Source organism: Prunus persica, chromosome G4, assembly GCF_000346465.2.
Source record: "Prunus persica cultivar Lovell chromosome G4, Prunus_persica_NCBIv2, whole genome shotgun sequence".
In the NCBI taxonomy this organism is placed as follows: domain Eukaryota; kingdom Viridiplantae; phylum Streptophyta; class Magnoliopsida; order Rosales; family Rosaceae; genus Prunus; species Prunus persica.
This window is the reverse complement of record NC_034012.1, coordinates 5,140,219-5,161,620: the sequence shown is the minus strand read 5'-3', so window position 1 is coordinate 5,161,620 and position 21,402 is coordinate 5,140,219. Positions and strand designations below refer to the sequence as shown.

The 21,402-nt window shown below is 36.0% G+C and overlaps 3 protein-coding genes across 7 annotated transcripts; 2 read left to right on the top strand and 1 right to left on the bottom strand.

The window, feature by feature from the left end:
• Positions 5,368-9,870, top strand: LOC18778500 (probable WRKY transcription factor 14). The gene is made up of 3 exons (XM_007211770.2): positions 5,368-6,901; positions 7,708-7,848; positions 8,356-9,870. Exons 1-3 carry the CDS (start codon positions 6,123-6,125, stop codon positions 8,978-8,980), a joined length of 1,545 nt encoding a protein of 514 aa, XP_007211832.2. The 5' UTR covers positions 5,368-6,122; the 3' UTR covers positions 8,981-9,870.
• LOC18781150 (C-factor) lies at positions 13,829-16,690 on the top strand. Of its 2 annotated transcripts, none has more exons than XM_020563018.1 (6): positions 13,829-14,073; positions 15,015-15,164; positions 15,518-15,611; positions 15,747-15,829; positions 15,991-16,144; positions 16,297-16,690. In XM_020563018.1, the coding sequence occupies exons 1-6, from the start codon at positions 13,999-14,001 to the stop codon at positions 16,530-16,532; spliced, it is 792 nt and encodes a 263-aa protein (XP_020418607.1). In that variant the 5' UTR covers positions 13,829-13,998; the 3' UTR covers positions 16,533-16,690. The 2 variants fall into 2 exon arrangements, with proteins under 2 accessions (XP_020418607.1, XP_007211714.1); XM_007211652.2 differs by having other exon boundaries at positions 13,829-14,172.
• On the bottom strand, positions 16,709-20,309 carry LOC18780109 (pentatricopeptide repeat-containing protein At4g20770). Of its 4 annotated transcripts, none has more exons than XM_020563014.1 (4): positions 20,224-20,309; positions 17,507-20,107; positions 17,152-17,413; positions 16,709-17,058 (listed from the first exon to the last, which is right to left on the bottom strand). In XM_020563014.1, the coding sequence occupies exon 2, from the start codon at positions 19,984-19,986 to the stop codon at positions 17,584-17,586; it is 2,403 nt and encodes an 800-aa protein (XP_020418603.1). In that variant the 5' UTR covers positions 19,987-20,107; positions 20,224-20,309; the 3' UTR covers positions 16,709-17,058; positions 17,152-17,413; positions 17,507-17,583. The 4 variants fall into 4 exon arrangements, with proteins under 4 accessions (XP_020418603.1, XP_020418604.1, XP_020418605.1 ...); XM_020563015.1 differs by having other exon boundaries at positions 17,507-20,099; positions 20,224-20,262; XM_020563016.1 differs by having other exon boundaries at positions 16,709-17,033; positions 17,507-20,294.

Below are 21,402 nucleotides of genomic sequence, written 5' to 3'. Positions count from 1 at the left end.
CATGTTTTCATGGTTCCCCACAAAAAGAGAAGCTTTGGATTACCAAGAGGGAAGAAGCTCCCTTGTTTCATACATTAAGGTGCACTGCCACACTATGGGCCAACCCTATTACAAAATAAACAAAACCAAAAAATAAAATAAAATATTCTAGCTAGCCAACTAGCCAAAGTCTAGAATAAGACTACACCAATTTTTATTTATTTTTTTTTTTTTTTAAAATTTAAATTTTATGATATATAGCTAAGCCTAGGCAATAGACATGCACTGTGGTTGGTGGTGAGGAGCCAAAACCCCACCCCACATGATAGGCCTTGCAAATTTCCTAGAAACTATTCTGATTGCTAAGCAAGGACTTAAAAAAACTTGCAAGTGGGAAATTAACTTGTCATCCTGCTGTTGGCTGCCCAGAATGTCAATAATTTATGGGGGCTGATTTTTCCACTTCTTTTTTATTCATTTACACTCAATTTTATCACTTGTTTCGTTTGAAAATGATATTGAACACTTCTGTTCATAAACGTTCCTTTAAAAGCTCTTCTGTTAGTTAAAAATTATATTAAAAATCCAAGTGATTTATGAAAAAACATCTTATGCAAAAAGTGGTTTTGTGAGCTAAAAACACTTTTGAATATTAGAAAACATTCTTTGTCTTTTCTTAAGCACTCCCAAACAAGCTATCCCTAACCTAAAAATTGCCCGAGGGAGGAGAAAGATGAAAGATGTTGTGTTATGTTATTTTAATGTGGACCCCCACTTTGACCTTTCCTCATGTGGGACCAAGGGATTTGGAATGTGATATAGCCATCGGGCAAGGACAAAAGACAGCTGGTGGCAAGTAAATCACAGCCGTCCATGTAGAGGATAATGGATGGGCACCACTATATATTATCAACCAATATATTATACTATCAGAGAGGTCAGTCATGTCGGAGGCTAACCGGTGAGGTTGCCGGTAGCTAAACCTTGTGACGTTGAGAGGTCTGAAAATAAAATGCATAAGCCAAAAATAAGTGTCATGGTGTGTCATGCGTCCAAATCAACAGCCTTATCATAATAATCCGGACTCTCAAGACACCTCATTTTTTCATAATTTATTTAGAGCCACATTCGTAAGCATCCACCGAGGGTTCTTCATGGTTAATTAGTATTATAATTAGGGTATTAATTATATTTAATTAACTATGTGTGCCTGCTTCACATGGCAGGATGCTAAGGCCTAGGGATTCTTGTGGGAAGACAAAAACCCTGGTAGAGTTCTGCACAGAGAATCCCAGTTTAGTTTTGTTCTCTTGTGGGGAGGAGTGGGAGGAGGAGAGCTTGTCATGCAAGAACGTGGGGCAAGTGTTTGTCTCAAAGCCAGTCAATAATGAGTTTGCAAATTTAAATTTAAATTATGGGATTTTATAACTTGGATTTGGACCACTAAAATCTTAGGACCCTTTTCTTTAAACGACCTAATATTTTTTAACTGGTCCAGAGAAGTCAGTTGGTATCTTGTTTTTAAAAACAAGTTTTAAGCACACCATCATGACCATCTTGATCATAAATATGAATTGGGTCCTTAGCTAGATAGCTGCTTGCTTACAATTTGTATAAAATTACAACAGTATTAGCTAGACCAATAGTACTTAATTAGCACCTTTCTTCCATTTAACGTGGAGAGGTCCATATTTTGAAAGAAAATTCGTTAAACATAACTCTTCAAAACACGCATGAATGACTATGAATCAAGAGTTTGTATTGAATTTAAGTGCATAAATAACTATATAAATTATTCATCAGCGTACTCACTATGTTCACATTAATCAACGACTATCAATTATTAATTAATCGTGTCTCTCTTTCTATCAATAAGGAAAACGTAATTCCAATTTGGGATATCCAACAATTGAAAGGGTAGTAACACTAAAGCAATAGTTAATTAGTTGGTGGGCTGCATATATTACCCTCTTACGTTTCAAATTCTCATATCCACTTGTTTTGAGTGGCACAAGATGAGCATGAAAATTTATGTGTATTTGTCACGAAACAGTGAATTATTATATGTCGTAAGACTTGTTATTGTGATATTCACCTCAATCAACAACGGTCAATTATCTAAAAACATGTTAGGTTGAACCACCCTTCGTAAAATACAGATTCTCAATTCCACCTATTATGTTAGTGAGTGGTATGTACAGTATGAACATGTGCCACACAGAGACATGGAAAGCAATAAGAAAATAGTGAGGGGGATGCGGATGGTAACAATGATCTTTTGAAGAATTCCAAAGCCAAAAACCTTCAAGTGCCCAGAGAGAGAGAGAGAGAGAGAGAGAGAGAGAGAGAGAGAGAGAGAGTGTGTGGCTGCTACCTCTGGTAGATTCTCAAAATGTCTAATCAAACATATATATATAAGGTCGGTGATTCCCTCTATGATAATTGCCCCATTATACTTTGAAATTCTAATCACAAGCCACCTCTCTCTCCCCCACAATATCATCCCCAACGCACCAATAATTTTTGTATTACACTAATAGTGATAGAGGGAGACGTTTGGGAATTTGTTTCTTGAAATTAAAGAAACACCCCCCAAACTTTTTCTTTTGTGAAGGCCCTAAAAAGGTCTAATCAAAACCTGATATTAATCTTTGATCCTTGAAGTGGTCATGCAAGACTCCAAAAAGGAACCCAACTTTTGGACCGAAACAGAAGCCATTTTATCTGACCTATAACAACGGAATTAGAATCAAATTAATCTTATATATTAAGCACACTTAATTACGATTCTAACTCTAATCCTTGTCCTTCATCATCCCGACATGTTATATCAGACCCCCCAGTTTATGTGCCTCACTTTCATCATAATCACCTTTTTAAAACCGCAATCATACTCATTATTTTTTAATTAAAAACTATTCATTAGTTAGGAGATCATATTATAAAGTGATCCGTCTGCTGATTGTTCAAAGCAGCATAAAGTTATTAATGTGGAAACAAACACCCTACAACTTTGTGTGGAAATTAGGGTGGCTTATGAAATAGTTGAAAAATGCAAAGAAAAACTCTGAAATCTTGAGAAATTACTGTGTATCTAATAAGCCACGTAGTATATATATATATATATAGTCACTAAATACCAAAATTATATTACGAGTAGGGTCATTATCCAAAAGGATGAATATGATGTACCACATCGTCACAGCTATGATGTATCGCATACACCTAATTATTTTGGCTAGGCTAAACCGGGGCAGCAAACCATCTTTTTGGCCGGAGAGGTTTCCATCACAAAGACCAGAGGAGAGGTTTCCATCACAAAGACCAGAGGAGAGGTTTCCATCACAAAGACCAGAGGGTCAACTCATGTTTTTATTTTTTATATGAATTACTGTATATTTCCTTTGGGTATTTGATGCAAATTCACATAACTAGCATCTTTGTCTGTATCTCAAGGTATACAATTTCCTCCAACAACAAAAAAAGGTATACAATTTCCTTTTATTCTTTTTCTACTCCAAAAATCCACCTTGAAAAGAAACAATAAGAAGACAGTTTGTGGCTTAATTTATTAAGAAAAAACAGCGTGCAATCTCTTTCTCAACTACTTCAAGAAACTATAATTTTAAAAGCCAACATCAAATATTTTCTTTGTGCCATTCTCTTATCACTACACTACACAACGTGAATATCTCCTATAATTTTATGCATTTTGTTCAACCTTAATACTATTTCTTAAACCCAAAAAAAAAAAAAAAGAAAAAAAAGTACTCAATCATCAAATTCCTTTGCACTAATCTTGCGATACTGATTTGAACCTTGTTACCAAAGAACAAGAATTTTGAAAGGACTGAAAGGTGCCTCCATGCTTACTATTCTTCTTCTTCTTTTTTACCCTGGTGCCCTTATTTTTTTTCCTCTTTTAGAAAATGTTTTCCTTCATGCTAATTCTTTCTAAATCTAGTGCAAGCGCGCGCCTTTTGAATTGCATGGAGGTGGAAGAAAAGGGATTTTTCTGAGTGAATAAAATATAATTAGTAATTTTAATAATGAAAATGATGATGGTGATGATAGTGACGATGACTATGACAATTATAAATAAATAAAAATAAAAAACAAAAGGCATATATTCTTCCTCTAATATCAATATTAATAAAGAATATTTAGCCTTTGTATTTTGTTGATTACCTTAATTATTGTCATATTTTCTTGAGCAGCATTAATATTGTGATATTTTCTTCTGGGTCTCGAATAACTTTGATTAGTTTGACTGCACTGAGCCCTTTGGAGTAGATTATTTTTTTCCAGTTTAGATAGTGTCTTTTTTCTTTGAATATTGATTTCGAATAGAGTTTTTTGTTTGTGGTGCTATCTTTTTTCCTTTTAAAACTCGTGTAAATGTACTATAAGCAGCTAGTGTGAGAAGGACATTTTACTCGATTACATTTTACAATAATGCTATTTGTATTATATTTATTGATCATATTCTTGACCACCTTTCTCTTTAATAGAGGTGTGAGATCCACCTGTATTAGAGAGGTGATCAGCAATGTAATCAGTAAATATAATCCAAATAAAAACGTCCTACATTTTATATTACCAGTGTTTTATTTCCATTATATATTCTCACAAAAAAATTATTTTATATTTTATAAATAATTCTATTTACGAGTGAGATTCTAAGAATATTAATTGTCAAAAGATGACAGATATTTATTACTAAAAAGAGGTGCAGTAACTTAGAGGTACAAAACATTATTGAAAAGCCAAACTATTTTTGTACTTTCCTTCCTATAGATCAACCATGAAAGCTATGGAACGATGGCTAGCTTTGCATTTCTTAGTAACCTACACAGCCGTAAAAAGTAGCATGCACTGTAATAGGTTAACAATTTGGCTTTTTCATGTTTCTTTGGGTTGATGTATTCATATATATGTTCGAATATACAAGTGATTTCATTTTCTTTTACCCTTCACGCAACCTTTTGAATGTGATACATTTTGTATTTAGTATTGCTTTGGCATAAAATAATTCTTTAATAAAGATTAGACTTATATAAATAAGTCTTAATTATAATAAGATGTAATAAGTAAAATATAAAGTTGTAATTTATATTTTTGGTGAAGCGGACACATTTTGGACACAGTATGTTCGTCTCTCACACAAATATAGTGCGACACATTAATTGAGTAAGTGTTGTCTTATCAAATTTATGTTGACATGCGTTAAATTTAGACAACACGTTTGAGCAAAAATCATACTATGATAACATATGTTTCTATGAGAAAAATTCCCCAGCAAACTCATTTCTGAGGGGTGGGCGGCGGCAATGGGCGGGTCCAAAGCACCATATGATCATCACCAAAGGTATTTATTGCCTCCTCTCCTCATGCTATACGTTTTGATAATATAAAAGAATGGAGGCAGGCAACTAAAAATTTGAAAGAAACGAAGAACAGTGTTGAAGTTTCGAAACGTTCCTCCGAGAAATGCGGCTTCTTGCCGCCTCTTTACTTCCCTATCACTTGTTTCTGAAACAAAGGAGGGCAAAAGAAAAAGTAAAAAGACTTTTGTGCAAAGGTCTTTATTTAATTTACTGAGAGAGGAAAAAAAAAGACAAAAGATAAAATATTCCACTATTTAAATATAAACAATAAATTAATACAATAAAAAACAAGCACTACAGTTAGCTCGATGACAATTAGTTTATTATTAGCAATTCGGCAATTTCATATTAAAAACTCTCTCTCTCTCTCTCTCTCTCTCTCTATTTGTTGCGTATGGAGAAGAGCTGTTTTGTATGAAAAGTCAGCTGCTCCTCTCTATCTCTCTTCCTTTCTTCAAAACCATTCTCTTCATCATCACACCTTTGTTTTTGAGAAGAAGAACATATAAAACAATCCAACATCAGCCTTCAAAACCCATTTCTTTTGCTTTCCTGCTTCCTAAAAATCGAACCCCATCTTCCCAAAAATACATACACTTGTACTAAATATATTAGTCCATTCATATCACTCTGCTTAAATCAACCCAAAAAAACCCCAAATCCAAAACCCAAGAATTGCATGCCTTTAACGTCTCTTTGGTGTCTAAAGAACTCAACAAGATATACACTTGATGTTGCAGCTTGTGCCATAAAAGCATGTGCAGCTTGTTCATGCCAATTACTAGGATGGAGAATTACCAAGGTGATTTAACTGATATTCTTAGAGCTGGCAGTGCTGCTACTTCCGCCGCAGGAGCTTACCATTCTGATCATCTTCTTCATCATCATCATCAAGAACCTGAAGCCGCCGCCGACAGCTGGCACTTCCCATCTGACCATCCTCCTCCCATGAAATTTTCCTCAGCGTCCTCAGCCATGGAGGAGGAGGAAGAAGAAGATGCCAAGGACAATTTTGGCGATCCCTTTTCATCCTACATGCGCGATCCGCTTCTTCATGAACTGGACATATCGTCTAGCTCCAGCTTTTTCATCAGCCCCAATTCCTCATCAGATATGAATATTAACATCACTTCTGTGGATGAAGCTGGCGGTACAAGTAGCACTTTTGGCGGTGCACATATAGTTCTTGCTCCTCCTCCTCCTCCACCTCATCACCACCATCTTCATCATCATCAACAAGGTGGTGTTGTTGATGGGGATCCAATAAAGAGGCCTTGCAACATATTCTCGCGGATGCTTCAGATCTCTCCGAGTGCAAAGGTCCCAGTGACGGCATGTGACTCGCCGTTGCTGGGTGCAGCAACAGCAGTGTCGTCTCCACGGGGAATTAGTAAGGCGGTGTCTGGTTCGATATCTGGTGCCATGGTTGGAAGCGACATGATTATTAATGGGAACAGCTCATCAGGAAAAGGTTGCTTGCTCGAGAACACCGGGGTGCAGATCTCATCTCCACGGAATCCGGGCATCAAGCGAAGGTGAGAGAGAGAGAGCATTTAATATTTTTCTTACAACTTGACCATGTTTCCCATGAATTAATTATTACTCTACCACTTAATTATAGGTTTAATAATTAATCCTGATTAGTACTTACATTATCATCATCATCATCATCATCATCATCATCATCATATAGATTAAAAACCTTAATGAGAAGTGGGTTTTTTCTTCTCCTTTTTTTGCAACTTGTGTTTTGATTGAAACATGGTGAAGTGAAGATCTAGAAGATAGGGTTTTGTTATTTAAAGTATATTTTTTGGTTTGACTAGGCTCTAAAGTCTTGAAGAGCTCTAAAGTCTTGAAGAGCTAGTAGGCTCTCTATATGACTGTTGTTTCAGGTGAGATTGTTAAGTATTGTCAACATTACTAGCTCTATAGCTACCTAAACATGATATCTTTGTGGGTTTTAATCAAAGCATGAAAAGGTGGGGTTCTTTGCTTTGTGTCAAAACAACAATCACACACTTAGCTTTCATCTTTCTTTCTTTTTTTTTTCTTTTTTTTTTTATATCTGGAAACTACTTTTCTTCCCCAACCCATCTGAAGGGATCTCTTTTGTTCTGATTGGTATTGGCCTTCCTTTGGAATATACAATCCATCTCTTCCTGCTTTCTGAAGAAAGCAATCCAAAACAGTTTAATTCCAACGAAAAAAGGTAATCTAAATGTCAAGTTAGTCCAAACCATGCATATATATATATGTGTGTGTGTGTGTGTAGAGCTAGACCGCTTAGCTTAATTAGAACAAAAACATATTAATTATCTTAATCTAATCATATGAGCAGGAAGAGCCAGGCAAAGAAGGTTGTGTGCATTCCAGCGCCTGCGGCGGCAAACAGCAGGCCAACTGGAGAAGTAGTTCCATCTGATCTGTGGGCATGGAGAAAGTACGGCCAGAAACCCATCAAAGGTTCACCTTATCCAAGGTCAGTAAGTTTTACTTCTTTGTCCCCATTTTCGATATTATCTTAGAAAATAAGTTTCACCTGTCAAACAATAGAAAGTTCCTAAGTAAAACTGAGGCTAAGGCATATCTCACTGACAACCATGAGGGGTTGTGTTCCCTTTTCTTTCTTCAGATATCTTTTCGCATTCAATGCAATATTCAATACAGATGAGTGAAGCTAGCTCAACTAGTGAGGAGATGAAGACACATATCTTTATTTTAATTTGAGTGTCTCTTGTATATGAGGAGTTTGTGTGTCTAGAAAATGTGTGCGTGGGAAAGAATGGTATACGCGTATGCATTCGTAACACTTTTACATCATATGTATCGTAAAATACTTTTAATTTAACTATTACTAGTGATTTATGATGAAAGCAAAGATATAATGAAGGATTTTATCATCATTATAATCGTCATCATAATCTATTATCAATGCTGTTGAACTCGGTTTCAAACTTAATTAATCAATAATTGATACTACTTGCAGGGGTTACTATCGATGCAGCAGCTCAAAGGGTTGCTCAGCAAGGAAACAAGTAGAGCGTAGCCGGACTGATCCAAACATGTTGGTCATCACTTACACTTCGGAACACAACCATCCCTGGCCAACTCAGAGAAATGCTCTAGCTGGCTCAACGAGATCCCAGCCATCCAAAAGCAGTGCCGGTTCGAAGACCTCTTCCAATAGTTCTCATCAGCCTCATCAGAAGCCAGCAAGCCCTACAAAGGAAGAACAAAATGAGACCATGAATGATAATAATCATGTGTCTCCAGTTATCACTGCTGGGAGTGCTTCAACAGTGAAGGAAGAATTTGAGGACATTGAGAAGCAATTGGAGCTTGATCATCAAGCAGGGTTTCCTTATAGACCATCAATGCCTGATGATCAGTCCAACCAGTCTCATCACAATGAGGACTTCTTTGCTGATTTAGGAGAAATTGAGGCTGATCCACTAAACCTTTTGTTTTCACAATGTTTCACAGCAGATGAGCAGCAAAAGGGAAGCAAGGCTGCAGCCTTGGATCCATTCAATCTCTTTGATTGGTCTGGGGATCAAAACACCAACAACAACACCACCTCATTTGGTGAAGCAGCTAAGAGGCGCTTATAACAAGACCAAGATCACCACCACCTTGAAAAGATATCATCAACAACAACAACAAACAAACAAACCTCCCCCACAAAAACAAGAGTTAAGAGAGTATACTCTTTTAAAGTTAGTTTTTTCTTTTCTTTTTTGGTGGTGCAGTTTAAAAACCTTGTCTTTCTGGTTTGAATTAAATTTTACATGTAGGGGTGGGGGGAGATGACTACTTTTCTATTTTTTAACCTCTTTTTTACTTTTTTATTTTTACTTTTTGGGGTTCTTGTTATTTACCAGAATAGTCAGGGATTAGGGAAAGAGATGATCAGTTAAGGGAAGAGAGAGAGAGTGCTGGTTGTTTGATTGGGAGCAGACACATTCCTTTAGGAATTTTGGTGGATGGGACAGAAAGCTGAGGAACAGAAGGTTTCTACAGTAGAAACAAGTACATCCATCGGAGACATGACTGGAAAGCTCAGTCTCAGTGTGAAAGGAGATTTGATATGAAGATGGGACTTGCCTTCATTATTCATCTTTTAAAGTGGGAAAAATTATTCATCCGCAACCTTTGGTCATGTGGGTGTGGGTATTTTAAAAAGGAAAAAAAAAACCAAACTTTTATAATTTTTATTGCTTTAAGTGACAGATTTGAAAGCAAACAAAAAAATAAAATTTGAAAGATGACAAAAGAATCTAGGGAAGAAAAGAAAGAATTACTACAGAAAAGCCTGACCTTTCTCATCAATCTGGTCTAGGGATGTGTAATTGTGAGATAAAATAGCATGCTTTGGGTTCCTCAGCTTTCTGTTTCTTTTATTATCCACCCAAGTTCTTGTGCTTACTTTGGATATTGTTTTACTTAAAAATGTATTAATAGTACTTATCGAATATTAGACTGTTTTTGTCTTTTCAGGAAACAAAATTAGCATTCCTTAATCTCATCTTAGCTTCTTTTAATCTTTTCCAACGAATCGAGGTTGGTGCTTAATCATTTTGCATGCCAAACAGTCATCTAGCTAGCTACTTGTGTTGTGGTGGTCCTGTGAATTTTATCAGCAAGCATGCACGTAAATTTCCTTTTTTAAAGTTCTGACAAAGTTGTTGGCCTCTGGCTGCCTGATTTTAGGTAGTGATTTTCAAAAATTAACTGAGGAAACTATAGACATGGTCATCATCATGTACAATTTACAAAGAGTTACTGTTTCTGTATCTTGAAATGTGCGTGTGAGCAGAAAAGTGACATTTGTGTGTAGACAAAATATGTGTAAGGACCAAATCTAGTACTATTACTTGGTATATAATAAACCTTAAACTTATATACATTGTACAAGAATAATTTAAGAAGTCTTCTTTTTCTCAAAACAAATTTAATCTTGTACTATATATATTTATTAATTATATGTGGTTTCATGAAAACCAGATAACTTTGATGCCTCGTTTGTTAGGAAAGATTAGATTGGACTAGAATAGACTAGTAAAGTGACTATATTTCATGTGCAATCAAGGACTAATATGGATATTGTTGTCTAACTTGGAGGATAAAGGAGGGCTATCTATAGAAGTTGATCTCGGGATAAGTTTTAATCATTAACATCTTATAGATAGTCCTCATTCTTCCTCAAAGTTAGGCAACATATCAATATTATGCCTTGAATGCTCATAAAATGTAGGCATTTCTAATCTAATCCAGTCCTCCCTATCAAACAAGAGTTTAGGGATCTTAGTGGATATGGGCTAAATTTTAGTAGATCTTCAGTTAATCGAACAAGAAATTTGGAGTTATTTTATGGCAATTTAGTGGATATTCTGTTATTTTTAGAAATGAGGACCAAATCGATTTGAAGTTATCATTCTTGTAAAAGTAAACAGGATTGTTCTTTTTTTTATTCACTTGTTTTGTTGATCCTAATCAGGAAGCGGGATAAGAAGAGGAAATGATCTCAAAGATTAGATATACACCTTGTTTATTAAAGGATAATATTAAACCGACAAAACAAAAAAATTTGTTCTAAATGCTTTTGGTGATCCCAGACACTAAAAATGTAGGCCCGCATGTTACAAATGCTCTGGCAGAAATCGATCATTGTTTTCTCGAATTACATTCTCATTTGAAGCTCTAAGCTTCTGACTACTTCACAGGTAACTTAACAGTGAAGCCTTATTTATAAAATTTAGAAACCTAGAAATGGGGAATGGTTGAATTTTCATTTATGTAAATTACTAAACATAAGCAAATACAGCGCAGCAAAAAGTTTGTGTAAGCATATATGAATGCTGATCTACTATTCTCCTTTTCCTTCCTATTTAAATGCTATTATATAGTCAATGAGTTCTAGCCCAGTTAAAAGGTTTTGACTTGCAGATTTGAGGTCTTATGTTTGAATCCATACGGCATCGTTGTTCTGTGTATTTTATGAGAGAAATTTCCCTCTCCTATAGTTTAGACTACAACTTATGCTTAGAAAATGCTATTGTATATATCTGGTCATCTTTCTTTTAACACATGTCACGATTTGCCCTTGCATGCATCTGGAAACATTGTGCCTCCCTTGGTAATGGAAACAACATTCAATCAATTTATTGGGAAATAGTGACCCCAAGTAATGTCAAATCCATCAACTTTAGTGAAATTTTCATATATGCCCCTCAAAATTTGACACTTCAATAAAGATCAGTCCAAAAAGTCACCCTGAAATGGTTTCACATTCTGGTTGATGTGGAGGGGGGGGGGGGGGTGGTTGTTGGGTGCAATTTGGTTAATGGGAGTGACTGTGATCATGATTTTGAAAAGAAAGAATTGGAGTTATAATTGATGGCACACCATAAAGTTTCATGACCATTTTAATCCTTCATAAAATATTTTGGTAATTTTTGATAAACTCTTAGAACTTTCTCATCACAAAATCTAACAAAAGTTGATCATATGCACTTGAACACATCATTCAATGTCTTTATATATATGTTTTGGATTGCATGTTACCACACTATTAGGTCGGCAGGAGCTTCTTTTTTCTCTAGCTAGCTAGCTATTACACTTAGAGCATCTACAATCATGCTGCTTTCTATTTTTAAGTTAAAATTTAGCTAAAAACACAAAAGTTATTTTATGAGCTCTTTATAAAATTTGAACTCCAATAACACTCTCTAATTTAGGGAGTCATAAATACTATAGTTATTTTTTAATTCAATATAATTGGTCTATCTCTTTTAAAAATAATATAAAATTATAGTTAGCATTAATTAACAGTTTAAACTATACATAAAATAAAGCAATATTAAATTATAGCAAGTCACTAGGAGTCCTTTCACTCTCCTCAGATTTAGGAGCTCTTAGAGGTCTCCCTGTTTTAGTGTGATTGAAGTTATATTTTTCCAATTACTCCCTAAAATTTGTTTTAAAAAATAATTTAGGAAGGCTATTATGGATGTTCTTACAAAACTAGTCTTCTTATCAAATGATTTTTATTAATTATTAACTGCATGCAAAAAGTTTTCATTGGTGTTTTTTTTTAATTATTAAAAAAGTTCTCTGCATTATGAGTAAGCAATTATCACCAAATCTCACTTAAAACTATTTAATTCCTAAGTTATTATCACCAAATCTCTCACGACCTGTAAGATTTATTTTTATAGTGTTCAATGAAGTCACCACAACAGCAGAGAAGGGCCAGATGTCCCTCCAGAACAAGGAAAAGGAAATGACTGAAAATGACTATAGGGTGTGATGTCTTCTGACAATCAAGTAAAAAAATGTAAATTCTGACAAGTTCTAGTATGGAAGTTGGGAGAAATTTTCGTGTGCGTCCGCCCTCCTTTGTTTAGCTAAATTTTTTGGTTTGAATGATGTCAGCTCAAATTCAATTATATATAGTTGATAAAAAGACATCAAATTAAATAATTAGTCTATGTACGTACAAAGTTTAACGAACGTAAGTTAAGTTAATTGGCCAAAATAATATGATCGTCTTTATTAATTGACCAAAACAATATGACCGTCTCTTCGCACACAAATTCGAATATCATCATATAATTTCAGTTAAAATGTCATATCACATTGTAAGGAAGAGGAAAAAAACCATTCAAAGTTTTGGTGAGCACAAGGATCTGTTCACCTTATCTCTTATATTGTGCGCCCTCTATTATTAGCGTGGGACCTATAAACATACCGTCGGTCTCATCAACTTGAGTCTTTTTGTACATTACTACATTAGTGTTTGTTGGCCATAATAAGACTATGATTTTTGTTGACGCTTTTAAAGTTACAACCAACTTTCATTTGAAAAATGGTTCCTTAATAATGATACTATTATGACCATATAATTATTTTGTCTACATCTAAATATACTGGTGTGATGGGATTAATTCAGACATTTTGTTAGCGTAGTTGCAAGCTCGCAGTATGCAGACTTTCCAATAAAGAAAGAGAGTGATTCGTTTACTTCGTTAATAAAATAACGGAACGACTAAAAGTCATTCGTGTATGTGAGTAATTATATTTAACAAATTCCTTAATTCAGTATCCTTAAAAGATGATTTGACCTGATTAGAACACAGATGATGATGATTTGCTTGATAGTTGAGCTTCATTCTCCATGTCATATTGATTGGTTGCGAACAGAAGTAGAGTCACTTTCTTGAACTTCAAATGATATACAATGGCATTTAGAACTCATGTTCAAGCCTATACGGGCTGGTCCATTGTGATTTTTTAAGCTTTCTCGAGTTTTCTTATTTGGGCTTTTAGATGACTCAAAGGCCAGAATCCAAGCTCAGTTAACAACAAACTGGCCCAACCAGTTGCTCCAAATAAAGAGAAAAAAACACAGTTTCTGCATTTTTTTTTCCTTGAAGCAAAGTCCAAAATCAATGAATAAAAATATTTCAAAGTGGCAGATTATCAACCACATATGAAGTGGTACGTTGCAAATTTGCAATGAATGAAGTGTTAGTTATGAAGTAGAGCAAACCAATCAATTAGTAGTTGCGAACCGCAAACATCAACAGAAAGATCGGTTGGTCTCTTGTTTTGGGTGGACAAACTGAAGATGTACAAGCTGAGACACTTGTGTCTGAGCCAACAATGCTCGTTCATGGCGATGACATCTCTGAGACTGATGCGGGTAATGACCAAAAGGGCCTCATTTTCTTCTTCTGCTGTGAAATGGGAAGGTGGGGTTTCCATGGTGCAGGGTGCATCCAGAGGAATTGGCCTTGAATTCGTGAGCTTCTGTTTCTTTTATTCATTTGCTTTGTTGCATACATATATATTGCTGTTTTGGCAAACGGGTTGTTCTGTTTCATGTTGAGAGTTTGATTGAGATATAGAATTTCACTTGACAAGTGCCAAAATATGTAAATCTAGATAGAATCAAAATTTCCCATTTCATTGTATATTAAGAAAAAGTTTGTTATTGATGAATATGTTATCACAGTGATTACAACAATTGAAGAGTACTATTGACATTGCTTTGAAATAGCCAGGTTGGGGTTTGCAGGCTGGAAATTCAGCAAAACTAGAAACTGTGGTCTTTGTATTGTTTACTGGAAAATGTATTTTTGGGATTTTTTATCTTCAGTTTCATTTCAATTTCCCTGTACAAAAATAGCATTTTGAAAAGAGGAAGGTGGGCAACTTTTGGTTCAATGACAATGCCAATCCGAATACTTTCTGTAATTGTTCTCTTATGGCTATCAGAATGATAGAGTTGCATTTGTCATTTGAAGAGGACTATGAAGTTGAATTATATTCTAGCGATGCATTCACAGTTTTATTTTCAATTTTTTGGGGTACTTTGCATGGTTATATAAGACCTCTGGCTGACTTGTTGGTTGGTTTCACCTTTGGAGGAACCTGTGGTACTCTGCAGGATTTCCATGTAATTAATCACCCAACACTTGATATCTGAGCTCTTATTGTTCGTGCAAGATGCATCTCCAAATTGAAATAGTCATATTATGTCAATATCAATTCAGACATAACTGGTTGTAGCCTGTAGGTTCTCACTTTCCGTTTGTGACACTTTTCTGCTTAAAATTGTGACAGTTTTCATTTTATGTATAGGTTAAACAGTTATTGGAGAAGGAAAAAGGTCATGTTATTGCCAGTTGCCGTAATCCTAATGGGGCAACAAGTCTTCTTCATCTGAAAAGTAAATTTGCTGAACGGCTCAGCATTCTACAATTGGACGTGACCAATGAAAGCACCATAGAGGTTACATAACTCGGTTTCTGCAAGTTCATTTCTTATCTTGCTCCATTCTGAAAGAAAAGTAACCATTGAAGTTAGATGCATTTCACCATTTCCTTTTTCTACCAACACTTGGTAAATTAGTTTGCCTGCTAGTCAGCAATGAGTTCAAATATCAAAATTTGGCACTTTGATGTTTTCTTGAAAACTCTTAACTGTGAGGTGGTAAATTTACTGAAGAAAAAGAATCTTTGGTATTCCTTTGTCATTTTGGAATGAAGATGCATCAATGAAACTTCATGGGATACTTCCTGTCTATAAATGGATTAAAAAAAAACTACTACTTCCTAAATGTTTGTTTGTGTCTTGCATTTCAGGAATCTGCCAAGTCTATCAGTGAAAAATATGGGTCTTTAAACCTTCTCATTAATGCATCTGGGATTCTTTCCATACCTCAAGTACTGCAACCAGGTATGCATATTGGATCATTGCTTGAACAAAGACTTTGAAGTCTAATCATTATCTAGAACTGCAAAGTCTTACTCAGAAGTTTATCATTTGTGTAAAAGCCAGACTGTCATTTGTGTTCTTTTATTTCCAGTACAGAAACGACGTTGAGGAAAGTAGAGAAGTCATCTTTGCTGCTTGCTTATGAGGTTAATGCTGTAGGCCCTATTTTAGTAATCAAGGTATGCTCACTTGAATTTCATTTTCAAACTTGACTTGGTTCTTGAATAAAATACACATACTATTTCAGAACCAAAGTCCTTGTAAGTTCCCTCACATTAATCTTCATGGAAGTGCATATTAGAGTTGGCTAGTTATTGTAATCTGTAATTTGTGCAAGCAGCATATGTGGCCTCTCTTAAAGGATGGAGGCGGCTTGGGAACTGAAAGGGATGTCGCAGTTGTGGCCAACTTAAGTGCCAGAGTGGGTTCCATAGGTGATAATCGCCTTGGGGGTTGGCATTCTTATCGAGCTTCAAAATCTGCACTTAATCAACGTATGATTTCTTGCTTGAGGTCTCTTAACATCAATTTTTATTTTTATTTTGATCAAGCATGTTTAAATAAGATTGAACTAATAGTAGTTTTGCAGTAAACTTAAATAGTTATGTTTCAACTTTATAATTCTGGTTGTCCACTGTATTTGCAGTGACAAAAAATATATCGGTGGAATTTGCACGAAGGAAGGATCCAATTACGTGCATTTTATTGCACCCAGGTACAGTGGACACAGATCTCTCCAGGCCATTTCAGAGAAATGTTCCTGAAGACAAACTTTTCACAACAGAATTCTCAGTACAGAAGCTCTTAAGCATCATCCACAATGCCAAAAGCCATGATAATGGAAAGTTTTTCGCCTGGGATGGTCAGGAAATTCCTTGGTGACCATTGGATTATTTCCATATAAGAAACCAGAAATAAGTTTTTATTGAGTTGAAATATTTTATCCTTCAATTGTCTGTCAAACAAATCAAAGGTGTTAAACAAATATGTTTGAACCTTCAATTGATATCAGAATAAAAAACATAGCGCTTTTACTTTTTCACCTTTTAAAGCAATTATTTGAACCAAAACCGTCGTATGGTTGAAACTTCTACAAATTTTATGGGTTAACAACTACATTTTTACATCAAAACAGCAAACAAATAAACAAAAAATTTCCAGATAAGCAATTCGGTCTCTGATGAACCATGTGGATACAAATGAAGATAGCTTCCTCCTTCACGGGTCATGGCTATGCGATTTATTCTTCAGGTTTGAGTTTCCTCCATCCCTCCCCCAACCTGTCTCTGCTGCCTTTTGAGGCCTGCATTTGGGTTCTCTTTCATAAGCTTTTTTCTAAGGAAGATTGTTTTTCTTTTCATTGGAGGGGATCAAACCCCTGACCTATGGTGAAGTAAGAAACAAAATCCTGTGAGGAAAAGGAATTAAGAAGAATGCTTAGATTTCGTTTCACAATAGAAAGAAAGCGAAAGGCCGATCAAGAGAGAGAAGATTTGTTCACCTGCTAAAGCCATTAGGAAGGTGCATCACCAACTCGTCTGTGACTGTGACTCGCTTGTTCTATATGGTGATGATGTAACAATAGTCAGCTGCAAAATATAACATGTGCTCTTGATGATGAAACCAAAGGGCCATCTGTTCCAGCAGCAAAAGGCACTTGCAATATGCCTGTGAGATGAAAACCTTCTGAAGTAGCCTGCCAGTGATGCAAACCTAGCAGGGGTAGTGAGGTTCTTGAGAAATGCATGATGCAGCATTAAAACCTGATTATGTCAAATTTTAATTAACATTAGAGAATAGATAAATTCATTGGAAACCTAACAGACTCATCATAGAAATGCTAAATCTTGACTGACCTTCTCTTTATGGTTCCCAAGCTCCATAAGGAGAATACCACGTGAAGAAGCACCAAGAGCAATGTTTTGACTTTGTTCTAGGCAGCATAGAAAGATTTTTTGTTACTTGCTACTTCGACTTCATCATCAATTACCATAAAATTATCATCCTCCATACCGGTTTGCTTGCCCTTATCATATTCAATCCAGCTATAACCTGGATCCTTAATGACCTGTTTGTCACTCATTTGATCTCTCACATCCCTTGCCTCATCCCATCTTCCTAAAGAAGAATAAATATTGCCCAGAAGCACATAAGGGGCTGAATTATTTGGGGTCAAGCGGAAGAGTTCATCTGCAGCTCTTTTTGCTAACCCCACATTAGCATAAACCCTACAAGAGCTAAGCAAAACCTCCCATATAACTGGATCATCTTTATATGGCATCTCGTCTATCAGGACTTCTGCTTCATGGAAACGACCAGCACGACCTAGAGCATCAATAATGCAAGTATAATGATCCAAAACTGGCACCACTCCATGTTCTTGTTCCATAGAATTGAATATTTCAATGCCTGCATCAACCAATCCGGAATGGCTACAAGCAGTCAAAACAGCAACAAAAGTTATACAATCAGGTTTCTGACTTGATCCAATCATGTCCCTGTAAAGCAGAACAGCTTCATCTCCACGTCCATTTTGAGCATACCCATGTATCATTTCATTCCAAGTAACAGTATTTTTACTAGGCATCATATCAAAAAATTTCCTGGCCTCATCTACATCACCACATTTGCAGTACATATCAATGAGAGCACTCCCTACAAAGAGATCACTCATATATCCATCTTTTGTCATCTGAACATGAACCTGCTTCCCTTGAAATGAAGAAGACAGCTTCGCACAACAACTTAGTACAGTAGCATAAGTGAATTGGGTAGGTCTCATCTCATCATGCCGCATCTGCTTAAAGAAAGTGAAAGCTTCCTTATCTTGAGAATTGAGCGAAAGACCTGCTATCATAGAGTTCCAACAAACAATATCTAATTCAAGCATATTATGAAATATATGCTTTGCCGTTTCTGTCCGACCACACTTTGAATACATGTTAAGAAGTCCACTTGCAACATACACGTCTGTTTGAAAGGCAGCCTTTCGTGAGGCAGCATGTATTTCTTTTCCAGCCTGCAGAAGCCCCATTGCTGCACAGGAGCTGAGGGCAACTGCCAAGGTAGTTCGATCAGGTTGCACATGTTGAAACTGCATTTCCCTGAAAAGCTCGATTGCCTCCTTGTGGTCCCCACTCTGAAAATAGCCAGAGAGAATGGCATTCCATGAACTCACATTTGGGCATGAAATGTTATCAAACATTTGACGGCCACTTTTTATATCACCAGACTTGACACATGCTGCAAGCATATGAATATAAGTAACCTCATCTGGTTCAAAACAGCAAGATCGCATTCTTTGCAGATATTCTAAAGCTTTCTGAGTCTCGCTTATCTGGCCATACCCAGCTATCATGATATTCCAAGACACATTACTGACTTTTGGCAAATTAGCAAAAACCTTCTCAGCATTATTCAGATCCCCATTCTTAGCGTACATATCAAGCAATGAATTGTTCAAATGAAGATCTCCCTCAAATCCAAGTTTAATTGTATGACCATGTATTTGTTGTCCATTCACATTACATGGAAATCCATCACTCTGATCATCAAGACCATACTCGCCGCCTCCTTCTCCTCCTTTCGCACAAACACCCAAGATGCTCGACAACGAGACAGAATCAATACGAACCCCTTTCCTACACATCATTCTAAACATTTCCAAAGCCTCAAGGACTCTGTCCGTCTGCGCTAACCCACCCATGATAGCCGTAAAAGTAACTTCATTAGGCTCAGCCATGTCACCAAAAACCCGAATTGCATCCCTAATAAGTCCACATTTTGCATACATGGAGAGTATAGCATTGCCCACATAAATATTCTCCTCAAGACCAATTTTGATGGCAAGACCATGACATCTCCTACCATGCTCCACATCCAACAATGCTCCACACGCACTAAACACACTTGCCAACGTGAAACGGGTAGGCATGAATCCCTCCAAAATCATTGTATCATAAACACCCAATGCAGTTTCCTCTTGCCCATGCCGGACTAACGCACTAATCAGAGTGTTCCAAGAAACGGTATTTCTCTCAGGCAATTTCAAAAATAACTCCTGAGCATCCCCTAAACTCCCAAATTTACAGTAGCCACCCAATATGGCATTCCAAGAATACACGTCTCGGTGAGGCATTTTATCAAACACCCGGTCTGCATAACCGATATTACCACATTTAGAGTACAACTCAACGAGGCGGTTAGATAGGAAAGTATTCGACAAGAGGCCATTGCTACGTAATATGAAAGCATGAATGAGCTTGCCGGCCAAATGGGCTTTCTTATCTATGCAACCCTGCAGGAGATTTGCTAAACTGGTAGCTTTGCCTTCCATGGTTTTCAAAGCTTAGAGAGCTTGTTCGACATTGCGATATAGTACAGTACCTGAGGTACTTGTTCCTTCTATCCACCAATGACACTAAGCCACGTAGGCACAAACAAATTGTCCTACAATTCTTCAAACAAATGCGTGAATATATGAGAGAGAAGCTCGAAGTTTAAGTTGGATATGAACCCTATGAATCCAATCCTAGGGTTTTTAACAAAAATTGAATTGAATTGGGAGCCAAACCTGATTGATGCGCGACCGAGGAGCCTGTGTAAATAGAATTTTCAACGGGAATTTTTCAAACGTATAGCCGCGCTGCTATATTCTGTAAATACAATATTTCAACGGTAAAGCCGACCGGCTACTCTGTAAATAGAATTTTCAATGGTATAGCCGAGCGGCTATACCGTATATCATAATGTGGATTTCTCTTTTTTAATTACTCTATTTAGCAGTTATCTTTTAACTTTTATTTACCTAATGAATAATTAGTATTTAAATATTTGTTCAAAGAAAAAAATTAGTTACTATTTATTAAGTAATATAATTTGTGAAGTTAATTAAAATATTTAATACTAATTATTCACGAAATAAATAATAATTAAAACATATTACTAATGAAAATAATTAAATAAGGGCAGAGATATTATTTAATTACTAAAAATAAATTTTTTAGCTGTGCAATGTGGAAAAATTCTAGAGGTATAGCCGGGCGGCTATACTCTATAAATAGAATTTTCCAAACCTGTAGCCGCAACAGTATCGCCGCGCGGCTGTACTCTATAAATAGAATTTTTCCAACGTATAGCCGCGCGGCTGTACTTTATAAATAGAAAATTTCAAAAGTATAGCCGCGCGGCGCACTTTTCAAACCTATAGCCACATAGCCGAGCGGCTGTAATTCATAAGTATAGCCGCCTGGCTATACTCTATAAATAGAATTTTTCAAAGGTACAGCCGACGGGCTGTACTCTATAAATAGAAATTTTCAACAGTATAGCCGCGCGGCCGTACTCTATTAGTAGAATTTTTCGAACGTATAGCCGAGCGGCTGTATTCTACAAATGGAATTTTTCAAACGTATAGCCGAACGGCTATAATTTGTAAAAAGAATTTTTATAACAGTATAGCCGCCCGGCTAGATTCTGGAAATTGAATTTTTTTTAAAAGTATAGCCTCGCAGCTAGACTCTGTAAATAGAATTTAGTATAGCCGGCCGGCTATACTCTGAAAATAGAATTTTTTTTTAAAAGTATAGCCGCACGGCTATACACTGTGAATAGAATTTTTCTTCATTTATGTATTTGAAGTTCTAATATATGAAAAACAACGGAATTCTTTTCCAGCTGGCTTTCATTTATTTATTTTCTTCTGCTTTTGTTTTGCTATGCAGATAATCTTCGTCATCGTCGAGATTTTAAG